Source organism: Calonectris borealis, chromosome 1 (assembly GCF_964195595.1).
Source record: "Calonectris borealis chromosome 1, bCalBor7.hap1.2, whole genome shotgun sequence".
Lineage (NCBI taxonomy): Eukaryota > Metazoa > Chordata > Aves > Procellariiformes > Procellariidae > Calonectris > Calonectris borealis.
In genome coordinates this window covers 107,847,489-107,862,962 of record NC_134312.1, presented here as the reverse complement: position 1 = coordinate 107,862,962, position 15,474 = coordinate 107,847,489, and the positions used below count along the sequence as shown (strand labels likewise).

Genomic DNA, 15,474 nt, shown 5'->3' with positions numbered 1-15,474 from the left:
ACATGTGAGATATGCAGAATTAAAACCAAATATAAGGAGAAATACTTCTGCTGCCTATTTGTGTTAAAAATGTAGCATTCGTTCTCCTAGTGATTCCAGGGGTACATAAAATCTACCACCATTAATGTCTCTGTCCTTATAATTCTGCATACTTCTTACTCATCTAATTCCTTGAAATAATGCCGTTTTGAAAGTAATTTGCAGGACAAGATGCTTGAGCTAACTTAACATAAACAAGCATTAGTTGTATGTAATTGAATTTTTATTTTAAAGCTCAAAAGAGTATCATCTTGAACATTTTTGAAGATCTAACTGGAGAAATGGAACTTTCTTCCACTTTAGCTCGTAGTTGGCCTTACCGTGAGGTGTTCAGATCTTCAAGCTGGTGATTAATTAGCTAGTGATTAACCTAAGCACGCATTGCCTTTACAGTGTTTTTGAAATTGAAGCATCTGCTTTTTTTCTGCCTACCCAATTCAAAGCTGATATCCTAGTTTTCATATCTTTAATAAATATAGCATACGGTAGACCATTATCGTGACCGTGATTAAAGATATGTGCTGCTGAAACAGCAGGTTGCAAACAGCTTAGTCAACATATGGATAGCCAGGAAAAATAGAGTATACAATTAATAGTAATAAATAATAGAAATAATTAGCTTCTGCTCTCATACCTAAGCTCAAGATTCAAAACCTCAAAAATAATTATACCTCAGTGTTACAGGGTAAAAGGCTGATAAATCTCAGCATTTTCCAGCAGAAGTCTGTAAAGTTTTTTGTGTGTAGCTTGGGACCTCGGTTGCACTTGCCAAAGCTGTCTCTTCTTCTGTCCCCTCTGCCATCCATGTGATAGAGGCCAGTCTTCCTATTGCGCGGCTGAACCGGTCCTCATGCTCAGCTAGCTGCTTTCTCGCTGTTGCTTATCTTCAGCCACAGCGTGAGTGTTTAGCTTAGCAGGAAAGAGCAGACGACTGTCGAGGCAGATGAGCGAAGGTGGTGGTGTCTGCCCCAGGGGCCTGTGACATTATGAGGGAGAAGTGTCCTTGTGGAGAAGCTCTGGGGGCTCAGGCATTGCTCTTCTGGCTTCCGGGCAGGTTTGTTCAAGTTAGTGTCAATTGTGGCACAACACGTCCTACCCTAAACGCTTTACCTGCTTTTCTTTGAGACACAACATAAGATTTTTTCCAAAATGAAATAATGCATTTTTGCATTTGGTTCCTGTGATTATGCCACTGTCAGCTGTCTGTAACTGTGGTGAGTTTTTTCCATTGTCTTTGTAGCATACATTGGCATGACACAGGGTTGTGCTGGAGCCACAGTGACTGCATGATTCAGTGCAGTTGATCCACATGTGCTGGGCAACTAGAATATGTCAGAGGCACTGCCAAAAATTTGCTTTTTTAAAAATAGTTTTGACATCTCATGGACTTTATAGAACTATAACAGCATATAGTTCTATTTCCTGGCCTATAATCATTTCTGCAGGTACTGAGAACCTAAGTCATCCTGTAGTCAAGTCCAAAAAAAAATCATTAGTTTAAAAAAAAATGTCGTTCTTATGAAAGAACATAGTCAATGTTTTTTATCTTTATACGTAGAGTTCCCTAAGAAACATTGTTAGTTCTCTAATATTTGAATTTGCCATTGGTAATATCGTTTCGACAAACATATCTATGCTTGTGGAGGTTTGATGACACTCACAACTGTTGTTCCCTTCAAAGTTATGATTCATGAACAGTTTGGTTTCAGATCTAAATATTTAGACAGTGGTATGTAGCTTTCAGAATCTCATCAGAGACAGCTGTCAATAAAGTTTTACTAATGATGCATTTATCCTAATATACTCAGATTTTAGAAGCTGCATGATTTTGTTCAGACATCTGCTTTAAAAACTTGCTTCAGAAAGTTGCAGAATGTGCAGATTTGACTGTGTAATAAATAGAATTGAATGTATTAGTGGAACATTGATATACTTACTCTATTTCAGACACAAAACAAAACTATTTTTTTCAGTTATTTCTGACGTAAATGTTTTTTGTTTTGTTTTCCTTCAGTTGTATTTGCATATGTGTAGAACTTAAAACACTAAAAATAGTTGTTTAAAAGTCTGGATTCTGCAGTTATATAATTACTGTTAAAAATGTTCTTTTGGGTCATTTTCAGATTATGGTTCATTCACTGGGACTATTTGTTATTTGTATTCTTTATTAGGCTCCTAAGAGGTATAATTTCTGCTGTGTGACTGAACTACTGTAACATTCTCTGTAACATGCTCGTAGGAGACGAGCAAACAGCAAATGTCATGCAATTGGTAAAGATTTGTGCCAGAGAAGAATAATTGATTGAGTTAAATTCATTAAGCTTTCTGTCTTTGTGAACATTTTCGTAAGCTCTGATCGATTGCTCAGATGGTCACAAATAAAGGGACATTGAAAATCATAGCTAAATCTTTTTACTTATTTTCAGTTGAATTGACTCCAGTAGTTACTGAGCCACAATTCTGTACATCACTATTGCTCCACTTCCCTTTCTCCCATTATGACTTACCAGGCATTGATTCTCGGTAATATTAGTACTTCAAAACATATGATTTTCAACTATGTTTGTTAGATTACTACTGGTAAGTAGTAGTGTCATCATCTGCAGCTATACAAGAAGTATACATTTTCAAGACCATGACATAATATCAGCAAAACTAAATCTGGCACAGAGATGCTAAATACAAATGTTACCCCTTTTCCGTCATCTGTTCTGTGATATAAAGAATGGATTGGTCTTACTTTTGTGAGTTTCTGTAAAAGCTAAAGTACTGCTGCGCTGGTTTTTTTATATTTTTATGGTTACCCTTTACTCAGATTACCTGGATATAAACACGCACTGTGGGTTTCATGATACAAGAAAAGATAGATGGCACAAAAAGAGATATCTGACCACTTCTCATATAATAGATGAATTGTTTCATTCCTCTATTACAATGACAGAACAGAATTTGTTTATTTTGTACTGGAAGTTGCAATTCTTTTTTCACATTTTGGTATAAGGACTTATACAACAAAGGCATGGAATCCATTTGTAGAAATAAAAGAAATTTCATTTATCTGCTTATCCTTCCTGTGCCCTCAAACTCATCGTTGTGCCAGTACCCACTCACTTGAATACTCAGGTGTTTTCAAGTGAAGCAAAGAAAGCATGCAAAGAAAGTAATTATGTATTTTCACTTGTGAGTAGGTAAGCTTATTTAGTGACTAGTGCTCCTTGGGATTGAAGATTTCATGAAACTGAGTAAACAAAAACAAATTTAAAATAGATAGATAGAGAATTATGGATTGCTACACATTTTATGCACAACTCCTGAAGCTGTTAAATGAGGATAAATTATTTGACAAAATCATCCAAAGGTAGGCAGAAGATTTGATGGACTTTTTATATGCTGATTATCTGTTCTGAGTTAATGCTTATTAAAAGAGGATTAATCTACATTCATATTTGAGGAACAGCTTATCAGAAAAAGGAATGAGACTTGGCTGGCGACATTAAAGTTTTCATTTGCAGTAGGAAAATGTGGCCTACTGGAGATAGGCATACAGAAAGCTTTCTAAAGCTTTCTAAAGCTTTCTTGCCTTAGAATGTCAACTTACTATACATTCATATTTTTCCAATTCTAGCAGGCATGAAGATTAGGTTTAACCTTGTCAGATAATATTAGTAAATGGTTTGGGTACCTCCTTATATATTTAATAAAAAGCATGTGAAAAGCTCCTTAACATATGCTGTTCTTCATACAAATATATACAATATAATTTCCTTAAATATTTATCCATTTAAAATGCACTTTGGATTATATTTCTGCATTTTTACAGTCCTTGAAGTATAGGCTGGTGGGGATTCCTTCAAAATCTCTCTATGCAGAGGTTATTTTTTCATCTTCTTTTGAAAACCAATCTCATCCCTGCAGGTCTTCAGCCTTTCTAAGAACATATATCAGATGCAAAGAGTGCTGAAAGAGCTTTTTTGCTTCCTCGGTGATAAAAAGCAAGAGAGATGGGTGGGTCAGTGATAGGGACATCCTTCCCTTCCTCCTCTTACATTGCCCCTTGAAATTGCTCTGCTTCTTTCTGAAGTGGAGACAGGATGAATAAAGCCAACTGTCTGTGTGTTTTATTTTTACAGTGACATCTACAAGCCTGCATTGCATTAAGTATGCTCCTATTCAGGCGTTTAGACTTGTTTTGTAATTGCAGAAATCAAACTGCAGGCAAAAATGCTGACAAAACGTACAGCAGGAATGATAAACATAGTGCTTGTGTTGGCAGCCTGACCATATCTTCTGTTGTTAGCTGTCTTTCCTTTCACAATATTGATGCTAAAAGAAAGGCACCTTCTCTATCCAGCCTCAGGTAGCCCATTTATGGATGGCATCAGGAATATGATTTTTTTTCTGTTACATCCTGATGACACGTCCACACTTCAGGAGGAATTTTGGCTAGCTTAACTGATATTCTGGAGACTTTTCCACCAAGAATAGTAACTAAAATACTTTCTTGTTTATTTTCTCATGAAGTTTATAACCATTGGTATACAGGGTGGAGGGTAAACGAAAGAACCTGCATTCCTTCCCAGTTCCATACACATCACGTAAGCCAGGCACAGTCTTCCCCAGGAAAAACAATGTCACTGCAAGACAAGTTCTTTTTTTTAATAAACTAAGCTGAACCTTTCTTCTAAAAACAGTGTTTGTATTGGGAGAGAGTAAGATTATTTAATGTAGGAAAAAAACAGGAAACAGTTACTACCACCAGGATACCACCACAGATAGAAGAAAAAAGAATAAATGCTGTGATACTTGTCTCTTCTCAACAAGCTCATATGCCATAGCCAATCTGCAGCAATTATGGCTCTAGCTAAGAGGTTTCAATGTCATATCTTCTTGATATGTTTCTCACAGCATGCCTTAGAGTTTTTTCCATACCTCACTACACGGAAAATAAAATGTGTCTGGCAAACATTGCTGCAATCTCCTACTAGCTTCCCCATTTTAGCTTTGCTTTATAAAGGTACACAAGGGATATAAATATTTTGAAGACCGCAAGTATTGATTTTTTTTTTCCATATGACATGCATAGTTAAAATCTCACACACCTGTACATGCTATACAAGCGGTGACAATATTACTTTAAAATTATTTCTGGTAGACAATAGTCTAAACAAGAGCATTGATCCCAAGAAGTTTTCAGAAAATATGTTTTACAGGAATTCCCTTAAATCTGTAAACTTTATTTATAAGGGTTGTTACCGAATGTGCCTTTGTTTCTCATTTTCCTTATTTCTTGTTGCTTTGACAAATGCAGAAAGTTGGAGAAATGGAGTATTAAATTTGAAGGGGAGGAGGAGAAAGGAAACAGCAGCTTAGGTACTTTTGACCAACACACTTTGAAACATAGCCAAGCAGTACCCACCTCTTTTCATATTCACACATGACATCCACAGCACTTCAGATGATTATTCACTTTTAAGCAATGAGTGATACAGTCATTTGACAGCCTGTTAGAAACAACAATGAAACAACAATTTAGTGAATGAAAGTAGCATTGGCTCTAAAATTAATTAGCTGCAATGTTTTACCATGTCTTGTTTTTCAAAGCAGACTTTTCTTTAATACTTCCCATACTTGCATTTTGTTTTTCTTTTCATTAATTGGTTTGATTACATCCTTTCAAGATTCAGCTATTAACCATTTTGATGTGACATATGACTGCAGTGATTTTCTGATATTGATATTAGTCTGTTCTGCAGTGAAGGGTAATTAATCACCCTACCCAAGCACTCTTCCAGCAGGGCTTCCAGAGGGGCCAGTTTTGTCCCCTTTGCTGAATGTAGACTGTGAAATTATCCTAGGAGTTAATAAAGTGACAAGGATTCTACAAGGAGTCAGAAGTATTTTCCCAGGGGGTTTATGTCATTGCTAATTTTTTTAATGCTTACAGCATTTCTATTGGGTTTAGTAATTTTGTCTGATTAGAAGGGTGTATAATAGAAAGCCTAATCTTGAATTAGTGTAGTTTGGAGTAATATTTGGAAAATCTTGCAAACACTCTGGGAGCTATAATTTAATGATGGGAATGTCTGTCTTACAAAGGCAAATAGTATTTCCAAACCAAGGCCTATTTTAAATTGAACTGGCTACAGACTCTTCCATTCCTCTCTGAAATTTGAACCCTCATCTTGTCAGGGGCCTGTAAGGATGCAGGTGTCCAGGACATTGATATAATTTAATAGTCTGCCTTATCTATGCCTGACAATAAATAATGGGATATTGCCACTGAGAACCAGAGTAGTCTGTTGGCCTTGATTCAAAATGTTTGCCAGTGCTTCAAAAAGGAGCATCAAATGTTGTCAATTAGCATTTCACCAGTAATGTGGGTTTACCTATATTGCCCTGAAATGTAATCCTGTTAATAAGATAGATAAGGGATAGGCTGGGTTTTGTCAAACACCCATGAATGGAGCCACAAAAACAATTGTCTCCCTCTGAATGTATCCTTGGCATCCCCCATGGCAAGACTGGAAACACTTTTTCTTCCCAGTGATCCTGGCGTGTATGCATTTATGTGTGGGTGCTGGTTCTTATACTGTACTTTTAATGGAAACGGTGCAGCTGTATGCTTTTTTTCACCCCTTCAGCTCTAATAGAGCTGCCACCTCTTTGTATTTGTCCTAGGAAATGGCATATTTCTGTGGTGACATTATATTACTGCATTACGACATGATGTTATTAACTCGCTGGTGCAATGTCATTATGTACTGAAGCAAAAGCATGCCAAGAAAACAATTTCATCACATGGCACAGTCTTGCAATGCAAAGTCAGGTGAAGGGGCCTGTGGTAAATTCAGGCCTTTTATCCAGGCGGCTGGTTTGCCTTGCAAGCTACGGGGCAAACTGATGTTAGTCAATAAGGTGCAGTGAAAACCTAAACAAATTGTAACCCTAACATGTTTGATCCTTTGCTCATATTTTCTGTACTTGATTATGTGGTGATGCCAAGAGGCCTCCGATCTCAGACACTGAGCAGTTTGAATTGTTACTTTTAATTATTACTAATTGATTTTTCCCTGTCTTATATGTGTGTGCGTGTGTGTGTGTACGTTTGTTTGTTTTGTTTTTCCAACCAAAACACAGTCACTTTCCAAAGAGGAGATGGAGGACTAATGAGCAATGGAAGGTATGTTTCTTTGTGTAAAGGTCTTTCCATCCTATTTCTTTTTAAAATTAGGGATCTGAAAAATGCTATAGGTGATGCACTTTGGTAATAACTGATCATTTGGAAGATTGACAATGCTAGAAGGAGTTAAGTAGCTTACCACGAGGTTTAATGACCTATCTGTTGTGCACTTTGGAGGAATCAAGCCCAGATGTTTCATATCTCCCAGATGCCCTGGAAGAAATGAGTAGTAAATATCACAAGGAATGTGTTCATTTGTTACCGGGATGTTTATTGCATTAATTAGACATTAGCAAATGAAGTTGCTGTTGTTTAAGACTCCTTATTGGCTCCTCCTAAATTGCTGTGAGTGAACAATTACACTTAATCGATCACGAAATAAATGATTCATGGATGATGAATAGGCTGTAGATTGATAGGACTGGATTCCACAACTTTGGCTACTCAATTGAAATTGATAAAAGCTGATAACGGGCCCATATATCCTCATCTGTTTTCCCTTTGCCAATATGGGGATTGTAATTAGGCCCTGGTAATAACTTCCAATCTCCCATTTAATCAATATTTTAGCAAAAAGAGATTAGGCCTAATGAGAGCGAGTAGATGTGGCAAGGAAGCGGCTGGGTCTTCTTATTGCCGTTTCCATAGAAACTGATGTTTCTCTTAGGGATTGTGCCAGGCGGGGGTCTATAAGGTACGATGATCGGAGATGTTGCTCCAACTTCATGAGTGCATTAATAACCTAGAAAAGCTGCAGAACTGTGGATGGTTTTTTGTTTTTGTTTGGGGGAAGGGGGTGTCTGCAGGAAATGATTTGTTTTCCCTGTTAAATATAAATACAAACAATCCACCTGCCTTGCTAAATTTCTGGCGGTTTATCCTGGGGTGAGAGAGGCACGGTGCCTTATGGCCCGAGTGCACCTTCTCTTTCAACATCCTCGCTGTTTAATACTGCTCTCAAAGCTGGGAATTACAGGGATATAAAAGCCATGCAGTAGTGGCAGATAAAGATAGCGGTGGACTTTCCATTAATCCTCCTCAAACCTGTTTGCCTCTAAACCATCCAAGAGTGCTCAAAGAAAGTGTTACCAGCCTGTAGATGACAGGCGTGCATTTGGGATGCAAGGGAAGGAAGAAATAGTAGCCCAAAGTCCTGGAAATGGCTGATACGGAGCAATCAGTTTGAGTGATGGCTCCCTTGAGGTGGTAATTTATCATGCAGGCCTGGTGTAGGATCCCGTGATGGTACTGCCTAACCCCTGTTTCACACAGACAACGGAGTTCATTTGGATTCTGGCAGAATCACAACGGATGCCTAGTCCCATTTCTCCTGACAAAGTTGATTTGTATATATCCTTAATTAACTGCTCAAGGTCTTTAAATCATCAAAGGCTACACGATTTTAATTTGAAATAAATTAAAGTCTTCTAAACTGCTTTTTACCTACGGTGTTAGGAGAACAGTGACATGGTCTCTTCAATCAGTAGTTGTCTCACAGATATTTTAACTTTGTAAAAAAAAAAAAATATATATATATTTGTATGTATATCTTTTTTTCTTATTCTGCTTCAGTCGACCAGGTCTGTTGAATGCAAGTGACCCCAGTTATCCTTGGCTTGCAGACTCTTGGCCTGCCACAAGTCTGCCGGTAAACAACAGCACTAGTGGACCCAATGATCTTGGCAATTTCGGTCGTGGAGGTAGGCTTCATTTTATTAAGTCACCATATAGTATACAATAGGCTTCTGTTAGTTAACATATATAATAAACACTGTGTAATTTTTTATCATTATAGTCCTTTCTATGTTTGACTCAAGATTTGCTTTAAAATTTACTTTAAAATGTTCATTTTGCTTTGTCTCTTTCTACTTCTTTAAAATGTAGGTCTAGTTTGTAATTTACCCCACAGTGGTGAGACAGGGTCTGCTTATCATCTCAAGAGAAATGTATTTGTTGCTCAAACTCATTCCCTTTTGTGTGGAGATGTGCAATCTGCTGTGCAGGTCAATGTAGCCAGGGATAGAGGATGTCCATAAGAGCAGAGAAGAACTCGGGGCACGCAGAAAGGATGTTCCTTCAGCAGAAGAAGAACAGAAGAACATTGTTGCTGTCACCTTACCCATCCCCTTCCTGCTGAGGGACTCCTCTCAGTCTCAACCATAATCCATGAAGATGGCCTCAAAGGTCTTCAGAAACTTCCCTTCTTATTAGAGGAAAGAATACATAAAAGGGAACTATTTAGATTTTTTAGGGTTTTATTTCCCTTTTGAATTGAGTGAGGCCCTTTGGGGAGATGAGGTAATGATTTATAATTATGGTGATGAATCTTTAGAGGGGTTATTTTCTTTCAAACATTTTACTCAAGTGGGAATTTCAAGATGTATGATTGGGATTTTTAAAAGTCATAGTAATATTCACATCTCTCTGTTACTTTCTTGGTTTCTGTGATGTTGTAACACAGCTAGTTCTGCATAGTGGTGTTCAGAACAAGACTTCCAAACGTAAATGAGTATGTAAATATTTTTAGGACATAAATAAGTAAACAAAAATCAAGACAACTTTATGTATCAAAAATACATTAAAATGCAAAAAATCTATAAAACCATCAAACTGATAAATATGAAAAGAATTCAGTTTTGAACTGTATAAGAATCTGCTTCTGAAAACCATCTCTCACATTGGTTATACGTTCTCATGCAAAACTTCTTGCCTGTGGTTTGACTACTGTGACTTCAAATTACAACAAAACACTCTAGATTTATTTTCCATAGAAAAATGTTGTAAAGCTCTTGTCTTACAAAAATATTATAAAGTAAGCAAAACTTTTGATTATTTAGAGGGCAACTGAATATCTGCCAGCTTCTTTGTTGTGAATATCTTGAAAATAAAACCATTCAGTACTTTTCCATCTTTCCATAAGCTCACATAATACAGAAAAATTACCATTTTCTTTTAGCATTTAGCTCTATATGACTGAAACTGGAAGCATGTTTTAAAGCTTTTTGGCTTCAATGTGGATGAGGCACAGGTCCAAATTTGTCCAAGAGATGCAACAGTTATATTTGGAATTTCAGCAGCTTAATTCCACCCATGATCTTTACAGTTGAGCTCACACTTTTATTCTGGCTGTTTTGGGACCACTTATCCCTATCTGTTTCAGCAGTTGAGTTTGGATGCTTCTGCATTAAAGATGGATTAGAAGTCAGATGTCTTTTAACATGAATTAATTGTATAGATAGAACTTGGGCCTCTTTTACTGGTTAAAAGGTCTGTGATGATATAAAAGGTCTGTAAGAATTTTGAAAACAGTAAGGTGGCAATCAATCACTCTGGAAAATCAGAAGCTGAGGCAGGCAGTTCTAACATTGCATTTAAGAGTGAAATCCACACTATGTCCTAGAAAGGCATTTGAAAGCAAGGCTGAGTGGGAAGCACAGGTTAGGTTTGGAGTCACGTAAGGCCACAAAGTGGTACTGCATCTCCCGAGGCAGCAAGAAAGAGCTTCCCTCAGGAAGTATTTCAGCACTATTTCATTTTATCTCAAGAATTACAAAACAAGTTGGATTTTGGAGAGTTTTTGGGAAAGCGTCCAGTGCGAAATGTGTCTTCATCTTTGGTCTGAAATGTACAGTGTGATTTTTTTGCTATGACAACTTGGTGGGAAAATCACACCTGATTTTTACTAGGTGATTATGGCACTTTGTAAAATGGCATTTTACTAGCTCGTTGAGTGCTTAGTGTATACATCTCATTGAGGTCAAAAAAGTAACCTGTGGTTGTACTGAAAATTCCCAGAATGTCTGGAGAACCTCAGCTTATTAGTAAGAATGACTGAAAATTGTTGGCTGGTGGGAAGCTATGCAACTTTCCTTTCAAGTGGCTGCAAATATACAGTTCTCCATTTTAAAATGCCTGTATAGAGATGATACCTCTTCAGTTGCCAGAAACATGCTCTAAAAGATAGATGTATGTCTGAGTACTTGAGAGATGAGCATTTTGCTAGGTTTTACTTCTGTGAGTCTGCAAATCCAACACAGACACATTGAGCTGGACTTACTTCATTTTATACATCAACAACAGAATTTATTTACTAAACTTCAATCCATTATACTTTGGTGAAACCAATTGGGGAAAGGAAAAGTCTTCATACTGTGGATGAAATGCAAGAAAGATAGGACTGCGCTTGTCTCTCACATCTCGTGCTGTATTTACACATAAATGCTTTTATGATTGTGTACTGCCCCTAGAAAACACATTGGATATGTGCAGATAGATAGTAATAACCTGATTTTGAAATATGACCTGTAGTTTGCATTAATTGTAACTTTTTGCACTTACAATTTATCTGCAGATATAAGTTAATACAATTAAGGCATTTTAAATACTTGATTGAGCCCATTTCCCTTTTGTTGTTGTCTGCAAAAACAGATCATACTGATAGACCCAAATTCAATCTCTGTTTCTGCAGTTTCTCTACTGAGCACTTGTTATTGCCATATTTATTGTTAACATTATGTTGTTGCCCTTAGACTGCAGATGTTATTAGGGTCCATATTAAAGTGTTCACTGTTGCACACATGAACGCAGTAGAAAATAGTTCTGTGATCTAAATGTTCACACAGACAGCCCCCCCTCAAAAAAAAAAAACCACAAAAAAAAACAAAACAGTGGGAAGAGTCCATGGTATCATATCTCATTACTGGAAAAGTCTTGAGACAGTGAGAGAACAACTGTATTCCCTGAGGTTGCACAAAACCCATGTCAGAGTCTGGAACTGAGCCTAAACCCTTGTCTAGGTGCAAGAATCATCTTTCCTCTTTGGGGCTTAAGGTCTATGAAAATTTCTGTGATATCTAGAATGGGATCTGAACATCCTCGCTGTAGGAGTATGCATTCTCTCAAGTATGACCTAACAGTTGGAATCTATATCTGCCATCCGGCTATATAAAACAAATGGCATATAAATGATGCATTTTTTTAACAAATAAATTCCAGAATGGATTCAACTTTTCAGAGTCTAAATAAGTTGTAAAAATAGTACCATTTGATATATTGACCTCTGAGAGAGCAGGAAGAGGGTTATTTGTTGAGCTGTGGTTCTCCTTGGAATATCATGCCAGTCATCATTAGATTCTTCACACTTCAGTAGTCAGCTTCTAAATCCAGTATTCCACTAGAAAAGGTCACTACAATGTTTAGCAAGGAGAGAGATTGCCTATCTGACTGATTAAAGGTACAAATTGCAATGTGTGGTAGGATTAAAAAGATGTAGAAAAGTCAACAGATACTTAGTTAAATATGGTGTACTGTTTTTTAGGTAAATGTACTGGAGTATTTGAACAAGTTGTTCTCCATTATCAACCCTGCTTTGCCATTTTAAGAGACCGATCACTTAAATCCCTTCAGAATAACAGATTTTCTTTCACATATTGGGAACAACTTGGTTTTGTCAGCTTTTTCTTTTGTTGAAAAGGGAAACGTACTAATGTCAAAAAGAAAATTAGATAAGCTGATGCATAAAACTTCAAGGAAGTCAAGGTGATGCCCTTAAAAAATTACTTTGAGAGCTTTGGCATCCATTTAAGAGTTTTGCTACATATTTTCTGGGAAAGTTTCCTCTGCGGTTTGTAGATTCATTCCTTTCATCATTTCCCTGAAGCCCAGACAGTTTCATTGGTTCTGACATAGAGTGAACAATTGAAAACATTCTTCAGTAGAGAAATATTCCAAACTTCACTTTCACAGTTGAAGGTATGGAAAAAAAAAAGATGGTTTTAGGCAGTGAGACGTGAAGGACAAGTGGTAGGCCTGTCACAGATGCTGATAGCTTGGCGACGGTTGTACATCATCTTCCCTTCGTTGGCTCATGGACCTGTCTCAGCTGAAATGCAAACGTGCAAAATGACACATTTATTTTTCATCTTAAACCTTGATACTTTCAGGCTTCCTGTGCATCAATGATTTGTTTCATTCCCCTATGTTCACCACAGATGTGCTGCCACCAGTGCCAGGGCAAGGAGATAAAACCGCTACTATGCTTTCTGATGGAGCCATTTACAGCAGCATTGACTTCACCACAAAAACTAGTTACAACAGTTCCAGCCAAATAACACAAGCCACGCCATATGCCACCACCCAGATACTGCATTCCAACAGCATCCATGAGTTGGCTGTCGACTTACCTGATCCTCAGTGGAAAAGCTCAATTCAGCAAAAAAATGACCTGATGGGATTCGGTTACTCTCTCCCAGATCAAGGCAAAGGCAACAATGGTAATTACAGCTCTTATTTTTCAGAGCCCTCGGCTTTATACTATATCATCTATGCATGAATTAGAAAAATCTTTTTGGTATGTGAGACACTGTTCATACTTACCGTAACTAATGCTTACATACCTTGCATGCGTGCTGAACCGCACACAATCACAAAATATAGTTCTGTGCTTTTAATCCTCTTTGTCCTGTGCTAATCACCAAGCCATCTGCCTTCCATTAGGCTAGGATAGGTATACATTAAAAAAAAAAAAAATTAAAACTTGCTGCCCCACCACATCTGCCGTTGACTTGCTAACTGCATGTGTTGCATGTGCTTGTGCTATCAACTAATCACACGATGCCACTGTGACCTTTGCCCTTTAACCCTTAGCCTTGCTTTACATCCCTGACTACCGCGTGGCTGAGGGATTGGCTAATAGATTGCCACACAACCAGTCACAGGATTTCAGCACCACCAGCTCCCACAACAGCTCCGAAAGGAGTGGCAGCCTCTCAGGTTGGTTCCACCGCCGTGGGTGGGTGAGGGACGGAGGGGTGTTGGTGAGCATCTCGCCGGGAGGCGGAGAACCTCCCAGGTGCACTTTGCGGATAGGTGTGAGGGTGCCTGCCCACTGGAACGTCAGCGAACAGCGGCACATTGGCCCCTACTGAAAAAAAATGCCTTTTGCAAAACCTATTTGGAGATAATTGGAGAATCCTCCCAACCAGCTCTTGTTGGCGCAATTGCAAACCTTGCCTTGTCACATCCTTTCCCTGACAGCACAGTTCATGGAGCAAACGTATTTCCACATCAGTCCTCAGTTTATAGGTCTCCCCACACTGAAGTTCATGAGGAGATTGATATTTTTGTTGAGTTGTTAACAGATTCCCCACTCCCACGAGCTGTTTCAAAATGCTGTTTTTCAGTGAAGCAGCTCAGAAATAAATATTGGGCCTTGCAGGATGACTAGGGTTTCAAAAATTGTGCCAAGTCTGCATACAAACAGAATGTAAATTTTATGTGTGTGCTGCATGTTATATTGGAAACATGATGCATTTTCATTGGATGAAAATGATTGTAGTACATGTGGTTGTGTATTATATTTAAACACACCTTTTTCTTGATTTCTTTAATTTTGCTTACTTGTTGCTTATGTTATGTGTGACAATGTAATTTTGTTTTTCAAGACAAAAATTGAAAAACCAGCAATTAAAATGAAAGTTTGCTATTTACTTAACCGAAATATGAGAGAGCTGAAAGGACTTAAATTTCAAATTCATGCTGTATCTGTAGCCTTTTGAATTTCCACTATAAGTTGGAGCAATCGTAACAGTAACAGATCAACCCTAGAAACGGCTTCTTTATGTCAATTTAAATGACTATTCAAATGGAATGTTGAGATTAGAAGCCTATAATCATTGGCCCATAACTCAAATAGCCAAATATGCTTGCAGGTCTTGTGTTCTCATGGGGAGTATTAGCTGATTTGAGTGAGATTGAAAAATAAGCTTATGGCATTGACAGAGAGGGATCTGGGAGCTAAGTTCATATGATACTTCAAGAAAGGTTCTTGTTCCTTGTATGTGAGATGTATTGGCAAGTAGCTTGGGAAATCGGCTTGCTCCTCTGGCTGCATGAAAATGCAGAAATTGATATGCTGAGGTACATGTGTGCCAGTTATCAGAGGGCAGTATCACACTTCAGATGTGTTGACAGCTACAACAGCCCAAGAATTTTCTCAGAAAATACAAAGTCTCATTGGAAAATGCCAGTTGATCAAAAGTTGGACTTTGAACAAATATTTCAAGTGAAACATATTTTGTGTAGTGTTTCTCAGTTTGAAGTAAATTTTCTGATGACAGATGGAAACTTCAGGTTAGCCAGTCTTTCTATGGCCACGGCACTCCTGTTGTGATCAAAGCAGCTCACACCTGGGTGCCCCAATGCTCAGATGAGTGTCAGACTATTGGACTGCAGAGTCAGTATTTTGCTCTCCCTTG

At 37.8% G+C, this 15,474-nt stretch overlaps 1 protein-coding gene across 1 annotated transcript in view; it reads left to right on the top strand.

The window, feature by feature from the left end:
- Positions 1-15,474, top strand: part of ROBO2 (roundabout guidance receptor 2) — a 496,976-nt gene that overhangs the window by 440,704 nt on the left and 40,798 nt on the right. Inside the window, exons 19-22 of the mRNA XM_075170325.1 lie at positions 7,177-7,219; positions 8,792-8,919; positions 13,210-13,491; positions 13,865-13,990. Of these exons, the coding sequence (XP_075026426.1) occupies positions 7,177-7,219; positions 8,792-8,919; positions 13,210-13,491; positions 13,865-13,990 (579 nt within the window). The remainder of the gene's footprint in view (positions 1-7,176; positions 7,220-8,791; positions 8,920-13,209; positions 13,492-13,864; positions 13,991-15,474) is intronic.